The 14,656-nt window shown below is 45.8% G+C and overlaps 1 protein-coding gene and 1 pseudogene across 1 annotated transcript; both read right to left on the bottom strand.

The window, feature by feature from the left end:
* Window positions 1–278: 278 nt before the first annotated feature.
* On the bottom strand, window positions 279–2,388 carry LOC141083277 (E3 ubiquitin/ISG15 ligase TRIM25-like). The gene has a single exon (XM_073567453.1). The coding sequence runs from the start codon at window positions 2,386–2,388 to the stop codon at window positions 787–789; it is 1,602 nt and encodes a 533-aa protein (XP_073423554.1). The 3' UTR covers window positions 279–786.
* An 8,339-nt stretch (window positions 2,389–10,727) lies between these two features.
* On the bottom strand, window positions 10,728–14,082 carry LOC141083701 (E3 ubiquitin/ISG15 ligase TRIM25-like; annotated as a pseudogene).
* Window positions 14,083–14,656: the final 574 nt, after the last annotated feature.

Genomic DNA, 14,656 nt, shown 5'->3' on the forward strand with positions numbered 1-14,656 from the left:
CTCCTCTCCTCCGGACCGTGGGTACCATCCGCAAATGTTCTGCTTACTTCTCGCATGGTGTGCACAGCCACATGTGGAAAGTAAGCAGAACAATGCATTCCTATGGGTGCGGGATCACCGCGATTTCGCTAAATTAATGAGCATGCTGCGTTTTTTACAGCGAAGCGATTCCGCCGCGGTAAAAACCGCAGCATTAGCACAGCATTGCGGAATCCCATAGGAATGCATGGGATGCTTACTTTCGCAGCAAAATCGCGCCGTTAAAACCGCCGCAGAAACACGAAAAAAACGCCACGCGTGAACTCAGCCTAAAAAGTAAAAAACAAAATGACATAATTATCCCAATGATTGAGCTCCATTTCTAATCCAAAGTTCTCCATTTTACAAATTGTATGTGATGTCATGATATGACGCTATTGTGACATCACATGATTACTGACAATTAGGGCATAAGATGTCACATTATGTACAGTCTATAAACTGAAATGTTGAGGGATCAGGAATGTAAATAGTATACAGAATGAATACTTTGCTTTTGACAAAGGACTATCCTAGTTTAGGAAACCATGGCTGCTTTCTTTCAGTGCCACGTCTGTCCACAGGTAGTACGTGGTATTATAGCAGCTCAGATTCATTCACCTCAGTGAAGCAGGCCAGTAATGGCCAATGTCACTAGGAGACATCATCATGATCTTTTTAGCGAAAACTCCAAGAATTGTCTAAGAGGAAGAGGAGCAAGAACACTAAAGAAACCCACCCTCCTGCTGTAACCTATAGTCGAAATTCTCACTTTGACATCTTTATAGAACTTTCCCATACAAATAATAGAGCATGAAGGGGCTCGGTGAAGACGGCAGTGAAGGTGTGTAATTGTCTGATGGGGTCACACAGCTCATAAAACGACAGCTGCCCGGCCTCATAATCCAGACATATCCTGAACCGATCACTGGAGATCTGGTGAGGTATCAGGATCAGTTTACGATCATGTATCACTGAATACTGATTATTATTCCCCGGCCCTTTATATAAACACCAGGACTTGTTATTTTCTCCAATGAGTGACTGACGCATCCTCCTGTCTATACTGGGGTAACACATCCCCACATTCCACAGTCCTGATTTTCTGATCTCCACATCCCAGTAATGTCGTCCTGAGATAAAACCCATCCTGCTCATCACCTGATAATAAAGGAATCTCTCTGCTGTTTCGGGACGATTCTGTCTTATTTCTGTCCAGGTCGCAGTTTTCAGGTCGTCTGATACAAGGACATTATTAGCAACCGTGTTTACGTCCAGTAATATGTCTGCAGGATCCTGTACATAGAAGGTCACATTTATATCTCTTATCATAGCAGATAATGTGTGTGATATGTGTGAGATCAGATCCGCACCACGATCACCTCCATCATGTCCCCCTGTGTCCTCATCACCTCCATCATGTCCCCCTGTGTCCTCATCATCTTCCTCCTCCTTAGGATCACACAAGTCACCGGTGTCTGGTTCCTGTAAGACAGTCAGTGGATCCGTCATGTTACACAGCTCCTCAATGTGCCTCATCTTCCTGGACAGCTCGTCCTTCTTTATTTCCAGCTGACAGATCACATTGGACAGTGACAGTGACACCTGCTCTTCCTGCCTGGAGATCTCACTCAGGACCTTCTTCTCCAGGTCCTCCAGACGTTTTCTGATGTATGTACACAGGGCAGTGACTCTCGCAGCTCCTCCAGATGCCTTTTCTAGAGCTTTTATCCTGTTCTCTTTCAGACACTTAACTCTTTCTTTGGTTTTCTTTCTCTTTGTGATCAGTTTCTGCAGAACATTTCTCAGATTTTTTTTCTTCTTCTCAGAGGCCTCCTCCAGCATCTCCACTCGATGTCCCCGATGTTCTCCGGCCAAACTGCAGGACACACAGATACAAGCAGCGTCCTCAGTACAATAGTACTTTAAAAGTTCTCTATGGATGGAGCATTTCTTGTTTTCCAGAGAAGTGCTGGGATCAGTGAGGATGTGTTCTGGTCCTTTACTGTGAATTCTCAGGTGATTAACACACAGAGAAGCCTCGCAGTGTAGACAGGATCTAACAGCAGGTACCGGAGAGTGAATACAATAAGTGCAGCAGATCCCGGTGATCTCCTCCTGACGTGACTGAGTATTTAGGACATTTTCCACTAAATTACGCAGAGTTATGTTCCTCGTCAGTGCCGGACGCTTCTGAAACTCTTCTCTACATTCAGGACAGGAATAAACTCCAGACCCGTCCTGTGTATCCAGCACACGATCAATACAGACCCGGCAGAAGTTGTGTCCACATCTCAGCATTACAGGATCTGTATAAATGTTCTCACAGATGGAGCAGTCCAGCTTGTGTCTCAGATCAGAGGACGCCATCACTTCGGGTTTTACAGGAAAGGAAACATGAAGGCGTATTTATAAGGCGTGTTCCCAAAATAATGACATTGCACAGCCTAAGGCTATTAACCCTATGATCTGCTAAATGAGAACAAATGTCATGCCTATGATTTATATTTATGACGAAGAAGCTAAATTTTCCATTTTGCCTACTGTGACAGACAGAAGCTGCACTGTTGGTTTAGAATCATCCAGTAACTATAGGGGTTAAAATGGTTATAGCGGACACAGAGTAATTTGCTCAGCCATCATTATTTTGTCCTGGACATCCAAGAGTAGGGTGCGTGCATGAGTGTGTCCTGTCAGACTCCAATCAGACAAGCTGTACAGACCAGTTCTTCTTGGGAAGCAATTGCTGTAATCATAGAAGCAGTCAGGACAGCCAGGAGCATCTTTATTACCTCAAGATAGAAGTGAGAGCTACAGCACCGGACTCATCCCCCTACCCCCAACCTCACTGCATGAGCAATGTACAGTTCTGCTTAGATCAAGACACTGTGCGTGAAGAGAAGTTATCTGTGAAGAGATTTTCATATATGTTGATGAAGCATTGCATGAAGAGAAGGTAGCAAACAAAGTTGCACTCTGTAGTGCTAAAGCATGTAAATATGAAATATATAAAATATGAATAGCAGTTCTGCTCTAGATAATAAGAACAATTGGAGATACTTAGCACATAATTTGGCCAATTCATGAATGCCTAGCAGCCAACGACAAAGCGATCTCCGGTTTGCTGGGAACCTACATATCTAGTGTGAATATCTCTTAGTCTACTTTCAGATTTCCGTTTTGAAGCATCAGGCGCGATGCGGCGAAAAATGTAAAAACCGGATCCGGCGCCTGTTGCCACCGGATCTGGCTTTTTTCCCATAGACTTACATTATCGCCGCATTGCACCTGATGGCCATGCAGCGTGTCCGGCTTTTGCCGGAATCGGCAAAAAATGCCTGTCCGGCGTCTGCAAAAAAAGTTCCATGCAACGTTTTTTGACAGCGCCGGACCGCTTTTTTGCAGAGCGCATGCGCGAAGACTCTCTCTCCCTCTCCTGCACCGTATCTGGCAAAAACAGATGATCCGGCGGGCTGCGGCTTCTACCGGATCAGGTTTGACAACTTTTCGCCGCAGCCCACCGGATTTAAAAATCTGAAGTCTGAAAGTAGCCTTAGGCTAAAGCCTGAATTTATGTGTAGGTAGGATCCTGCTACAATTAAAACCGCACTAGGCTGGAGAATGGAGTGCTCGGTCAGAGAGCTAATAAATAACAAAACAAGACTGTCACTTCCAAATCAGAAAACTGGTGTGTACAGGTGAGAACTAGGAGCAGCCGTCTCTATACATAACAAATAAATTTGCACTCTGTAGTACTAAAAAGTAAATATAAATGCAACTTTGTTATATATAGAGATGGCTACACCTAGTTCGCACCTTTATACAGCAGATTTCTGATTTTGAAGTGCCATTCAGTTTTTTGTTCTAGGAACAGGGTAAGACAGTGCGTTTATTGACATCATAGACTATTAGAGTTGTAAAGGACCTCAAGGGTCATCGTGTCTAACCAGCCACCCCCCACATGCAGTATTCAATAAACCATCTCAGATGTCTGTCCAGCCTCTGATTGATGTCTTCCTTTGAAGGAGAACTCACCAGTCACCACTTCTCGTGGCAACCTGTTCCACTCAATGATCACTTTCACTGTAAAAAAAAGTTTTCTCTAATATCTAATTTGTATCTTCTCCCTTTTGGGAGAAGATACAAGTTACAACTTAGCCTTCTATTTTACAAGCTAAACATTCCCAGATCCTCTAACTGTTCCTCGTAGGACATACTTTGCAGTCCGTTAACCTTCCTGGTCGCTCTTCTCTGAACTTGTTCCTATTTCTCAATGTCTTTTTTAAAATGTGTTGCCCAGAACTGGACACAGAATTCCAGATGTGGCCTAACCAAGTAGGAGTAGAGGAGGGTAATTACCTCATGTGATCTAGACTGTATGCTTCTCTTAATACATCATAGAACCGTTTGCCTTTTTTTGCTGCATCACGCTGTTGACTCATGTGCAGTCTGTGATCTATTAGTATACCCAAGTCTTTTTCACACATACTGTTGCTTAGTTCTATTCCTCCCAATCTATAGATGTAATTTTTGTTTTTATTGTCCAGATATAGAATCTTGCATTTCTCCCTGTAAAATATAATTATATTAGTTGCTGCCCATTGTTCAAGCTTATCTAGATTCTTCGGAATACTTTCTTTGTCTTCTCTAGTGTTAGCTATTTCTCCTAGCTTTGCATCGTCAGCAAATTTGATCAGTTTATCTTCAGTTCCTTTATCTAAATAATATATTATATACATGTTGCACAACACTGGGGCCAGGACAGAGCCTTGTGGTACCCCACTTGAAATACTTTTCCAATAAAATGGGCAACCATGTATTACCAATCATAGAGTACGATCACTGAGCCATCAGCACAAACACTGCTTTCCCACCAGAAGCTTAATGACCACAAAGCAAAAGAAAATTACCTATCTGACTGCAGTGTGCCAGGTGTAATATTTGGTGGAGGAGGAATATTGTTATGGGGCTGTGCTTAATGGTTTGGCAAGTCTCCTTACTGCTAGTGAAGGGAAGGAAGCCTTAACTCTACAGCATGCAAGCCACATTTGTAGCCTCTATTTTGGACATTTCCAACTTTGTGAGAACAGTTTTGGGTAAGGCCATCTTCTGTTTCAGCAAGACTGTGATCCAGTGCACAAAATAAGGTGCATAGGGGCATGCTCCGGGGAGTTTCATGTTGAAGAACTTGAGTGTCAGTACAGATTTCGGACCTCAAGTCCATCCAAAACCTTTGGGATGAACCTGAACTAAGATTGATAGCTAAGCCATCTACACTATCATCATCTGACATCACAAAAGAAACCAATGGAGCACTAAACAGAGGAAGACATGATTTTGGGAAGGGTGGACCTTTAACTCCTGCAGCTTTGTTTGTATAGCGGTGTAGATCTTAAGCAAGAGTGATGTTGCTTGAAGAGGAAGGAGCACAGTATGTCTGTACCTGGTGTGTTACTGAGAGGACGGTAGGGCTTATATAGAGAAGGTAACTCTGTCTATCTCCCTCTTTGTCTCACCGGATGAACACTGAAGGAAACTTCTCTGCAGTGTCAAGGAGTACTGGGGTCATCACCTCACATTACAGATGATAGGAGCACATTCACCTCAGACATGGTGTACTAGTGTGGTATATCAACTCCTACAACATGCATGGAATCAATATTACCTCAAACATTCATGTAGCCGCCATGTTACCTCATGTGTTTGCTACAAGTTACCTTACACACTGCAGAGGCTGCTCCTGTGTGACCTCCCTGCAGACATGGCTGATATACTCCACATTCACCTTAGACATTATGTACTAGTGTAGTATCAGCTCCTGCATCATGCATGGAATCAATATTTCCTCTGAAATTTATGGAGTCGCCATGTTTCCTCATGTGTCTGCTACAAGTTAGCTCACACACTGCAGAGGCCACTCCTGTGTGACCTCCCTGCAGACATGGCTTATTTAACACTCATTACCGCTGTATTATAGAGTCTTCATGAGTTTTGGGTGCTGCTGACTGTATAATATGGGAAAAAGAGCTGTGAGCAGGTATCTGCAATGATACATACAGTGTGTGAGGGTGGAGCTGGGCAGCCACATATACTAGAAACATTGGTGAGAGGGGAGCAGTCTGGGGATGGTATATGTATGATGATGAGAGGCTGCACTTCATGTCAGTGCTGTGTATACTGACCCTGCTGTGTGATGATTACCCTCCCTTTCCATTTATGGAGTCTGGTGACGTTTGTGTGACCCCATATCTGCTACATAGTGATAATGCTGTGTGTACAGATCCTGTGTATCCAGGCTACTCTATATATGTGGCATCTGGGTACAGGCTCCATCCATGTGCCGTATACTTAACCTGTACCACAGGATCTGTATACATGATATCACTCCTCACTATATATGTGGCATTTGTATGTGACCCTCATCTCTGCTATATACGGATCATGCTGGGTGTAGAGATCCTGTGTCTCCAGGTTATTTCCCTGGCTGTACATATAATCTGCACATGACTTCCGTTCAGTGCTTTATTTCTGTAACTATAGCAGCCTTTAGTCCTCTTATGTTACATGCTGTCCTGCCTGATATATCCATCCTTTTTCTGTATATTGTCTGCTTCGTATGTTTGCAGGATCGGTGTATACCCACCAAGTGCTTATTTTATATTACCTAAGATGGTTGATAGCACAGGCCTGAGTAGATTACTGGAGCCTTATCGCATATGTTTTATCTTATATAAAATAAATATTTGGGGAGACCTTGCAGTTTTCTGCTCATCCACCTATGGCTGCAGGCAGCTTATACTAGACCTACATGTAACACCTGCACAGGGAACTGTCAGAGCAGCTACCGGCATACTGGAGCTTAGAGACACTAAGAAGAGTTTTACAGCTGCTGTTAAACAGGGACCTACAGACATTAACCGTTTTTCCCCTGAGCGGCAGTGGACTACAATTCCCAGGGACCTTTGTTTCAGTCAGATGACACGGCCTGGAAGGATAGAAGGAGAGAGAGTGGATTGGAGGAGGGACTTGGGGAGGGAGGTGGGTAGGAAGTGAAAGTAAATGTTCAGAGGAAAAGGAGAGTGGCAACTTGCGGTGAGAGACGAAGCGGTGTGGATCTGCATTCCTCTACGCTGCAGAGTGTGGCGGCCTCCGCTGAGATACCCGCGCTGCTGGAGAGAGCGCGGTTCTGTCAACCTTTGAGGCAATTAACATCAAAGACCCGGAGAGTTCTGCCGGCACTCCCACCGCATAAAGGCCTGAATCCTGCCGCCCCCAGCTGGTGTCCAAAGGACCCTCCGACAATTTGAGACACACAGTGAGTGCCCTTCTGAGACTTGTGGTTCTACCCGCGCTATTTACAGTGAGTACACTACAACCCAGACTATTGACAGTAATATTCATCTAAGTGCACCAACGGTTCTAATTTGCGCACCAACATCCGCGGCAACTGGGCCCCAACGCTTGGACTGAGTTAATACAAAAGAGGGGGAACCTGCTCCGTTATATTTGCAGGGTCCGGAGTAGAAGTAGACTGTGATGTGTATATGACTTTTATAGAGCACCATTACTTGTATTGTATGTTATTCCTTTAAACCCACCTCGATTCTACTGTATAGCAATAAACCTGTTAAACGGTTTTACTCCTGTTCCCTGAGTGTGTACCGAGCTGTGGCAGGGGTTTCCCGAATCAGCCCCTGGCAGAAGATAACTGTCCTTCTGCAGTCCCAGAGAGAGAGCTCCAATCAAGATTCGGGTGGAGGCACAGCGCCCTAGAGAGGCGAGACCCCCCCATAACACCCAGTGTAACGTGGTAGCCCTAAAGGGGTGTTACATACATATTATATTTCTTACTATTTACGTGCAGATGGTGATTAGAGAGCCGTGTCTGTCTGTAACTGCTGTACAGGAGCAGGCGGCTTCTTCTCATTTATTGTTACAGCATATAACACAGCATTGCCCATCACTGACTATATCTGACCTTATGATGGGATATATTCCAGTATCAACCTGTTGTATACCTTGGCTGCAAACTCTAACTTATATGTACATACATGGTGTTTCATCCTCACTTATACAACATCTTATACGTTTCAGGAACGGAGCTTAAAAAAATGGCTGTGGGGGTGAAGAATTCCCAGAATTAGTGTTTAGTGAAAGATACCTACTTTTTCAATTAAACTTCACAATAAGCTGTCATGTGGATACACTGTTACTGGTCATTATATGTATCTATTCAATACATAAAGCAGTTTTTTGTTTTCCCTTTTAAGTGGGTCCTTGAAGTTACTTATAATTTGGTCAGTAGGGGTAACCATCTCAGGTATGGACCACTGGTTTGGAGGTGTGTCCATCACAGTATGACCCACTGGTATGGAGGGGTAACCAGGTATGGCCCCCTGGGGTGGTGGGGTAACCATCTCGGGTATGGCCCCCTGGTATGGAGGGGTAAGCATCTCGGGTATAGCCCCCTGGTTTGGAGGTGTCCATCACAGTATTACACCCTGGTATGGAGGGGTAACCATCTCGGGTATGGACCCCTGGTTTGGAGGGGTGTCCATCACAGTATTACACCCTGGTATGGAGGGGTAACCATCTCGGGTATGGACCCCTGGTTTGGAGGGGTGTCCATCACAGTATTACACCCTGGTATGGAGGGGTAACCATCTCTGGTATGGCCCCCTGGTTTGGAGGGGTGTCCATCACAGTATTACACCCTGGTATGGAGGGGTAACCATCTCGGGTATGGCCCCCTGGTTTGGAGGGGTGTCCATCACAGTATTACACCCTGGTATGGAGGGGTAAGCATCTAGGGTATGGTCCCCTGGTGTGGAGGGGTAACCATCTCGGGTATGGCCCCCTGGTGTGAGGGGTAACTATCTCAGTTATGGCCCAATGGTGTGGAGGGGTAACTATGTCAGGTATGGACCCCTGGTGTGTAGGGATAACCATCAAGTATGACCCCCCTGGTGTGGAGGGATAACCATGTCAGGTTTGGCCCCCTGGTGAGGAGGGGTAACCATCTCTTGCATGACCCCCTGGTTTGGAGGGGTGTCCATCACAGTATTACACCCTGGTATGGAGGGGTAACCATCTCGGGTATGGCCCCCTGGTTTGGAGGGGTGTCCATCACAGTATTACACCCTGGTATGGAGGGGTAACCATCTCGGGTATGGCCCCCTGGTTTGGAGGGGTGTCCATCACAGTATTACACCCTGGTATGGAGGGGTAACCATCTCGGGTATGGCCCCCTGGTTTGGAGGGGTGTCCATCACAGTATTACACCCTGGTATGGAGGGGTAACCATCTCGGGTATGGCCCCCTGGTTTGGAGGGGTGTCCATCACAGTATTACACCCTGGTATGGAGGGGTAAGCATCTAGGGTATGGTCCCCTGGTGTGGAGGGGTAACCATCTCGGGTATGGCCCCCTGGTGTGGAGGGGTAACCATCTCAGTTATGGCCCAATGGTGTGGAGGGGTAACTATGTCAGGTATGGACCCCTGGTGTGTAGGGATAACCATCAAGTATGACCCCCCTGGTGTGGAGGGATAACCATGTCAGGTTTGGCCCCCTGGTGTGGAGGGGTAACCATCTCTTGCATGACCCCCTGGTTTGGAGGGGTGTCCATCACAGTATTACACCCTGGTATGGCGGGGTAACCATCTCGGGTATGGCCCCCTGGTTTGGAGGGGTGTCCATCACAGTATTACACCCTGGTATGGAGGGGTAACCATCTCGGGTATGGCCCCCTGGTTTGGAGGGGTGTCCATCACAGTATTAAACCCTGGTATGGAGGGGTAACCATCTCGGGTATGGCCCCCTGGTTTGGAGGGGTGTCCATCACAGTATTACACCCTGGTATGGAGGGGTAACCATCTCGGGTATGGCCCCCTGGTTTGGAGGGGTGTCCATCACAGTATTACACCCTGGTATGGAGGGGTAAGCATCTACGGTATGGTCCCCTGGTGTGGAGGGGTAACCATCTCGGGTATGGCCCCCTGGTGTGGAGGGGTAACCATCTCAGTTATGGCCCAATGGTGTGGAGGGGTAACTATGTCAGGTATGGACCCCTGGTGTGTAGGGATAACCATCAAGTATGACCTCCCTGGTGTGGAGGGATAACCATCTCAGGTATGGCACCCTTGTGAGGAGGGGTAACCATCTCAGGTATGATCCCTGGTGTGAAGGGGTAACCATCTCGAGTAATGCCCCTGGTGTGAAGGGGTAACCATCTTGGCTATGGCCCCCTGGTGTGGAGGGGTAACCATCTCAGGTATGGCCCAATGGTGTGGAGGGGTACCCATATTAGGTATGAACCCCTGGTGTGGAGGGATAACCATCTCAAATATGGCCCCCAGTTGTGGAGGGAGAACCATCTCAGGTATGGCCCCTAGGTGTGTAGGGGTAACCATCTCTTGCATGACCTCCTGGTGTGGAGGGATAACCATCTCGGGTATGGCCCCCTGGTGTGGAGGGGTAACCATCTCCTGCATGACCCCCTGGTGAGGAGGCGTAACCATCTCAGGTATGGCCCCTGGTGTGAAGGGGTAACCATCTCGAGTAATGCCCCTGGTGTGAATGGGCAACCATCTTAGGTATGGCCCCCTAGTGTGGAGAGGTAACCATCTCAGGTATGGCTGCCTGGTATGGAGGGGTGACCATCACGGTATGGCCCCCTGGTCTGCAGAAGCATTTATATCTTATAAGACCATTAGGGTAAAGTCCCTGGGGTCATGGCAATATTTTGTATGCCTTCAGAATAAATTGACTCCTCCGAGCCAGGAACAGCAGCTGGAGGGGAGAAGAAAAAAAGGTAGGCATACTTTTCAATCTGTAGCTTCAAGGACCCTCTTTTTTCATGTGACTTGAGAATGCTGAGGGAACGGATTTTGACTGTTTATATTGACCAACTATTTCTTTCAAGGTTGTCGTCTGGACAATGCAGTAATCTAGTGCATTAAACTGAAGAGCAAAGTATCTATTCCCGATGTGCTCGGAAGGAGCAGCTAAGGGTAAAGTAATGAAGTGCAGTAACACAAAGGACAATATGCCTATTTCAGGTACCCTTAAGCCAGTGGGAGTGGTTAACGGTAAATGTCATCAAGTGTCTGAAAAACAATTAACAATGGCATGGCAGGGTTATTAATAAAGAATTCGAAGACTTGGCAGCCCTGCCAGTGTGCACATGGGCAATGTTTGCTCCCAGGAAGGTGCGGAGGCGGGACAAAGCAGGAGGAATCTCAATTATTCTTACAGCATTTGTTATAAATTAGTGCTTAGTAATAGTGTAAGATTTGTCACCAGTTTTATTCAAAAGTAATTTGTGTCAGCAAAATGGCCCCAAATCCTATACCCTGGGTGCTGCTGATATATCCAGGTTGTCTGCCCCCTGTGCCATGCTCCTAAATGCGGAAACACTGCGTTTTTCCACAATTTGTCTTTAATATATATATTTTTTGTTGTTAACAATCTGCTCCCATTATTGGGTCTTTGCTGTATTTTTTAGGTTTCCCAGTGTATATATTTTTGGTGTAAATTTAATGCTGGGATTCTTCACTCTAAGCACCACTTTGTGTTTTTTTCTTTGGGGGGATGCCCTGTAGTGGTGCTTCTAACCTAAGGTCCCTGCCCTGCTCCTATACTCCCTGCTGCCGTCTTCACCTTTTATCGGCACCATCTTGTGACTGCAACTTCTGTCTGTAGGAAGTCAGAAGTAACAGAAACACGCTATCAGGCTACGTTCACACGTTCAGTATTTTACATCAGTATTTGTAAGGCAAAACCAGGAGTGGAACAATCAGAGGAAAAGTATAATAGAAACACATCACCACTTCTGGATTTCTCACCCACTCCTGATTTGGACCAAATACTGAATGTGTGAATGTGACTTTAGGCTGGTTTCACGCATCCTGATATTTCCTGTACCGGAAAAAACGGTACTGGAGATATCCATGTCCATGTGTGTAATGCGTGTGGCAATTGTGTGCCGTACCAGTACCACATGGACATGAAGCGCTACAGTAAGAACTGTTCCCTGGCCAGGGGCGCACATAAAATGAAGCAAGTTGATCACTTCACCTCAGGTGGCATTGAGTCCCTGAAGACAAGTGTAAAGATCGATGTTTCAAATAGATTCCTATTTAAAAGTACATGTATTTTACATGTGCGTCAGGTTAGGCTAGTAAAGAGTAAACCAGATTTATTTGTACTGATTTTGCTATGGGGGGGGCGCCATTTTGCAGTTCGCAGCAGATGGCAGAGAGGCTAGGTCCACCCCTGCTCCTGCTCTATCCTATAGGCCAAATTCTCACTTTGACATCTTTACAGAACCTTCCCATACCCATAACACAGCATGAAGGGGCTCGGAGAAGGTGGAGGTGAAGGTGTGTAAGTGTCTGATGGGGTCACACAACTCATAAAAGGACAACTGCCCGGCCTCATAATCCAGACATATCCTGACTCCATCACTGGAGATTTGGTGAGGAAACGGGATCTCATTACTGTCATGTATCACTGAACACTGTATATTATTCACCAGCCCTTTACATAAATCCCAGGACTTGTTATTATTTCCAATGTATGACTGCCACCCCATCCAGTCTATACTGGGGTAACACATCCCCACCCTCCAATCTTCTGACCCACTGATCTCCACATCCCAGTAATGTCGTCCTGAGGTAAATCTCACCTGATAATAACTCTGGAATCTCTGATGTTTCTGGACGATTCTGTGCTATTTTTGTCCAGGTCGCAGTTTTCAGGTCGTCTGATATAAGGAGATATTTATGAGCCGTATTTACATCCAGTAATATGTCTGCCAGATCCTTCACATGAATCCCTTCGGTTCCTGCAGCGATTACCCTTCTTTCACAAACCGCAGTCATGACTTCTACATCATCACGTTCTTGTTTTATACCTGATGTAAGTGAATATTTCACGTGACTGCAAAAAATTGGGGTACTAGAGGCACGTGTCATCACTTTTTTGCGTTTTTCGGGTACAAACGTCTGTAAATAAGTCATTACATTAGAGAAACCTGTATGTAACATTCCTGTAATTATATTCACATCTACATCATGTGTCTTATGTCCTCCTGTGGTCTCATCACCGTCATCGTGTTCTACTGTTGCCTCATCACCTCCATTGTGTCCTCCTGTGGCCTCATCACCTCCATCACACAAGTCACCGGTGTCTGAATCCTGTAAGAAAGTCAGTGGATTCGTCATGTTACACAGCTCCTCAATGTGCCTCATCTTCTTGGACAGCTCGTCCTTCTTTACTTCCAGCTTCTTGATCATATCAGTCAATGAACATGACACCTGCTCTTCCTGCCTGGAGATCTCACTCAGGACCTTCTTCTCCAGGTCGTCCACCCGTCTCCTGATGTCTATAAACAGGGCAGTGACTCGGCTTCTCCAGATGCTTTTTCTTGAGTTTTTCTCCTGTTCTCTTTCAGACTCTGGACTCTTTTCTTGGTTTTCTCTTTGTGATCAGTTTCTGCAGAACATTTCTCAGATTTTTTTTTCTTCATTTCAGAGGCCTCATCCAGCATCTCCACCCGGTGTCCCTGATGTTCTCCGGCCAAACTGCAGGACACACAGATGCAAGCAGAATCATCAGTGCAATAGTACTCTATGGATGGAGCATTTCCTGTTTTCTAAGGAAATGCTAGGATCAGTGAGGACGTGTTCTGGTCCTTCGCTGTGAACTCTCAGGTGATTATCACACACAGAAGCCTCGCAGTATAGACAGGATCTAACAGCAGGTACAGGAGAGTGAATACAATAAGTGCAGCAGATCCCGGTGATCTCCTCCTCATGTGACCGAGTATTTAGGACATTTTACACTAAATTACACAGAGCTATATTCCTCATCAGTGCCGGCCGCTTCTGAAACTCTTCTCTGCATTCAGGACAGGAATAAACTCCAGACCCGTCCGGTGTATCCAGCACACGATCAGTACAGACCCGGCAGAAGTTGTGTCCACATCTCAGGGTTACAGGATCTGTATAAGTGCTCAGGCAGATGGAGCAGTCCATCTCGTGTCTCAGATCAGCAGACGCCATTGCTTCAGGATTTACAGGAAAGCAAACTGAAGGCGTATTTATAAGGTGTGTTCCCCCCAAAAATGACATTGCACATCCTAAGGATGAAAATTAATAACCCTATGATCTGCCAGATGAGAGCAAGTGTCATGTCTATGATTTATATTTATGGTGAAGAAGCTGAAGTTTCCATTTTACATTCTGTCTACTGTAATAGACAGAAGCTGCACTGTTGGTTTAGAATCATCCAGCAACTATAGGGGTTAAAATGCTTATAGCAGACAGAGAGCGTTGTCTCAGCCTCAGGGGATACTGGTAAAATTATTATTTAGTCCTGGACATCCAAGATTAAGGTGCGTGCTGGAGATTCTTCTGTCAGACTGAGATCAGACAAGCTGTATAGACAAGTTCTTCCTGGGAAGCAAATGCTGTAATCATAAAAGCAGTCAGGACAGCCAGGAGCATCTTTATTACCTCAAGATAGAAGTGAGAGCTATAGCACCGGACTCATCCCCCTACCCCCAACCTCACTGCATGAGCAATGTACAGTTCTGCTTAGGTCAAAACACTTATCTGTGAAGAGACTTTTATATAT

The sequence above is a fragment of the Dendrobates tinctorius genome, unplaced genomic scaffold (assembly GCF_039654945.1).
Source record: "Dendrobates tinctorius isolate UK_male_01 unplaced genomic scaffold, ASM3965494v1 ptg000020l, whole genome shotgun sequence".
In the NCBI taxonomy this organism is placed as follows: Eukaryota; Metazoa; Chordata; class Amphibia; order Anura; family Dendrobatidae; genus Dendrobates; species Dendrobates tinctorius.

Excerpts from the sequence above, each read along its gene's own strand:
- LOC141083277 (XM_073567453.1), bottom strand. The coding sequence starts at position 2,388 with ATGGCGTCCTCTGATCTGAGACACAAGCTGGACTGCTCCATCTGTGAG.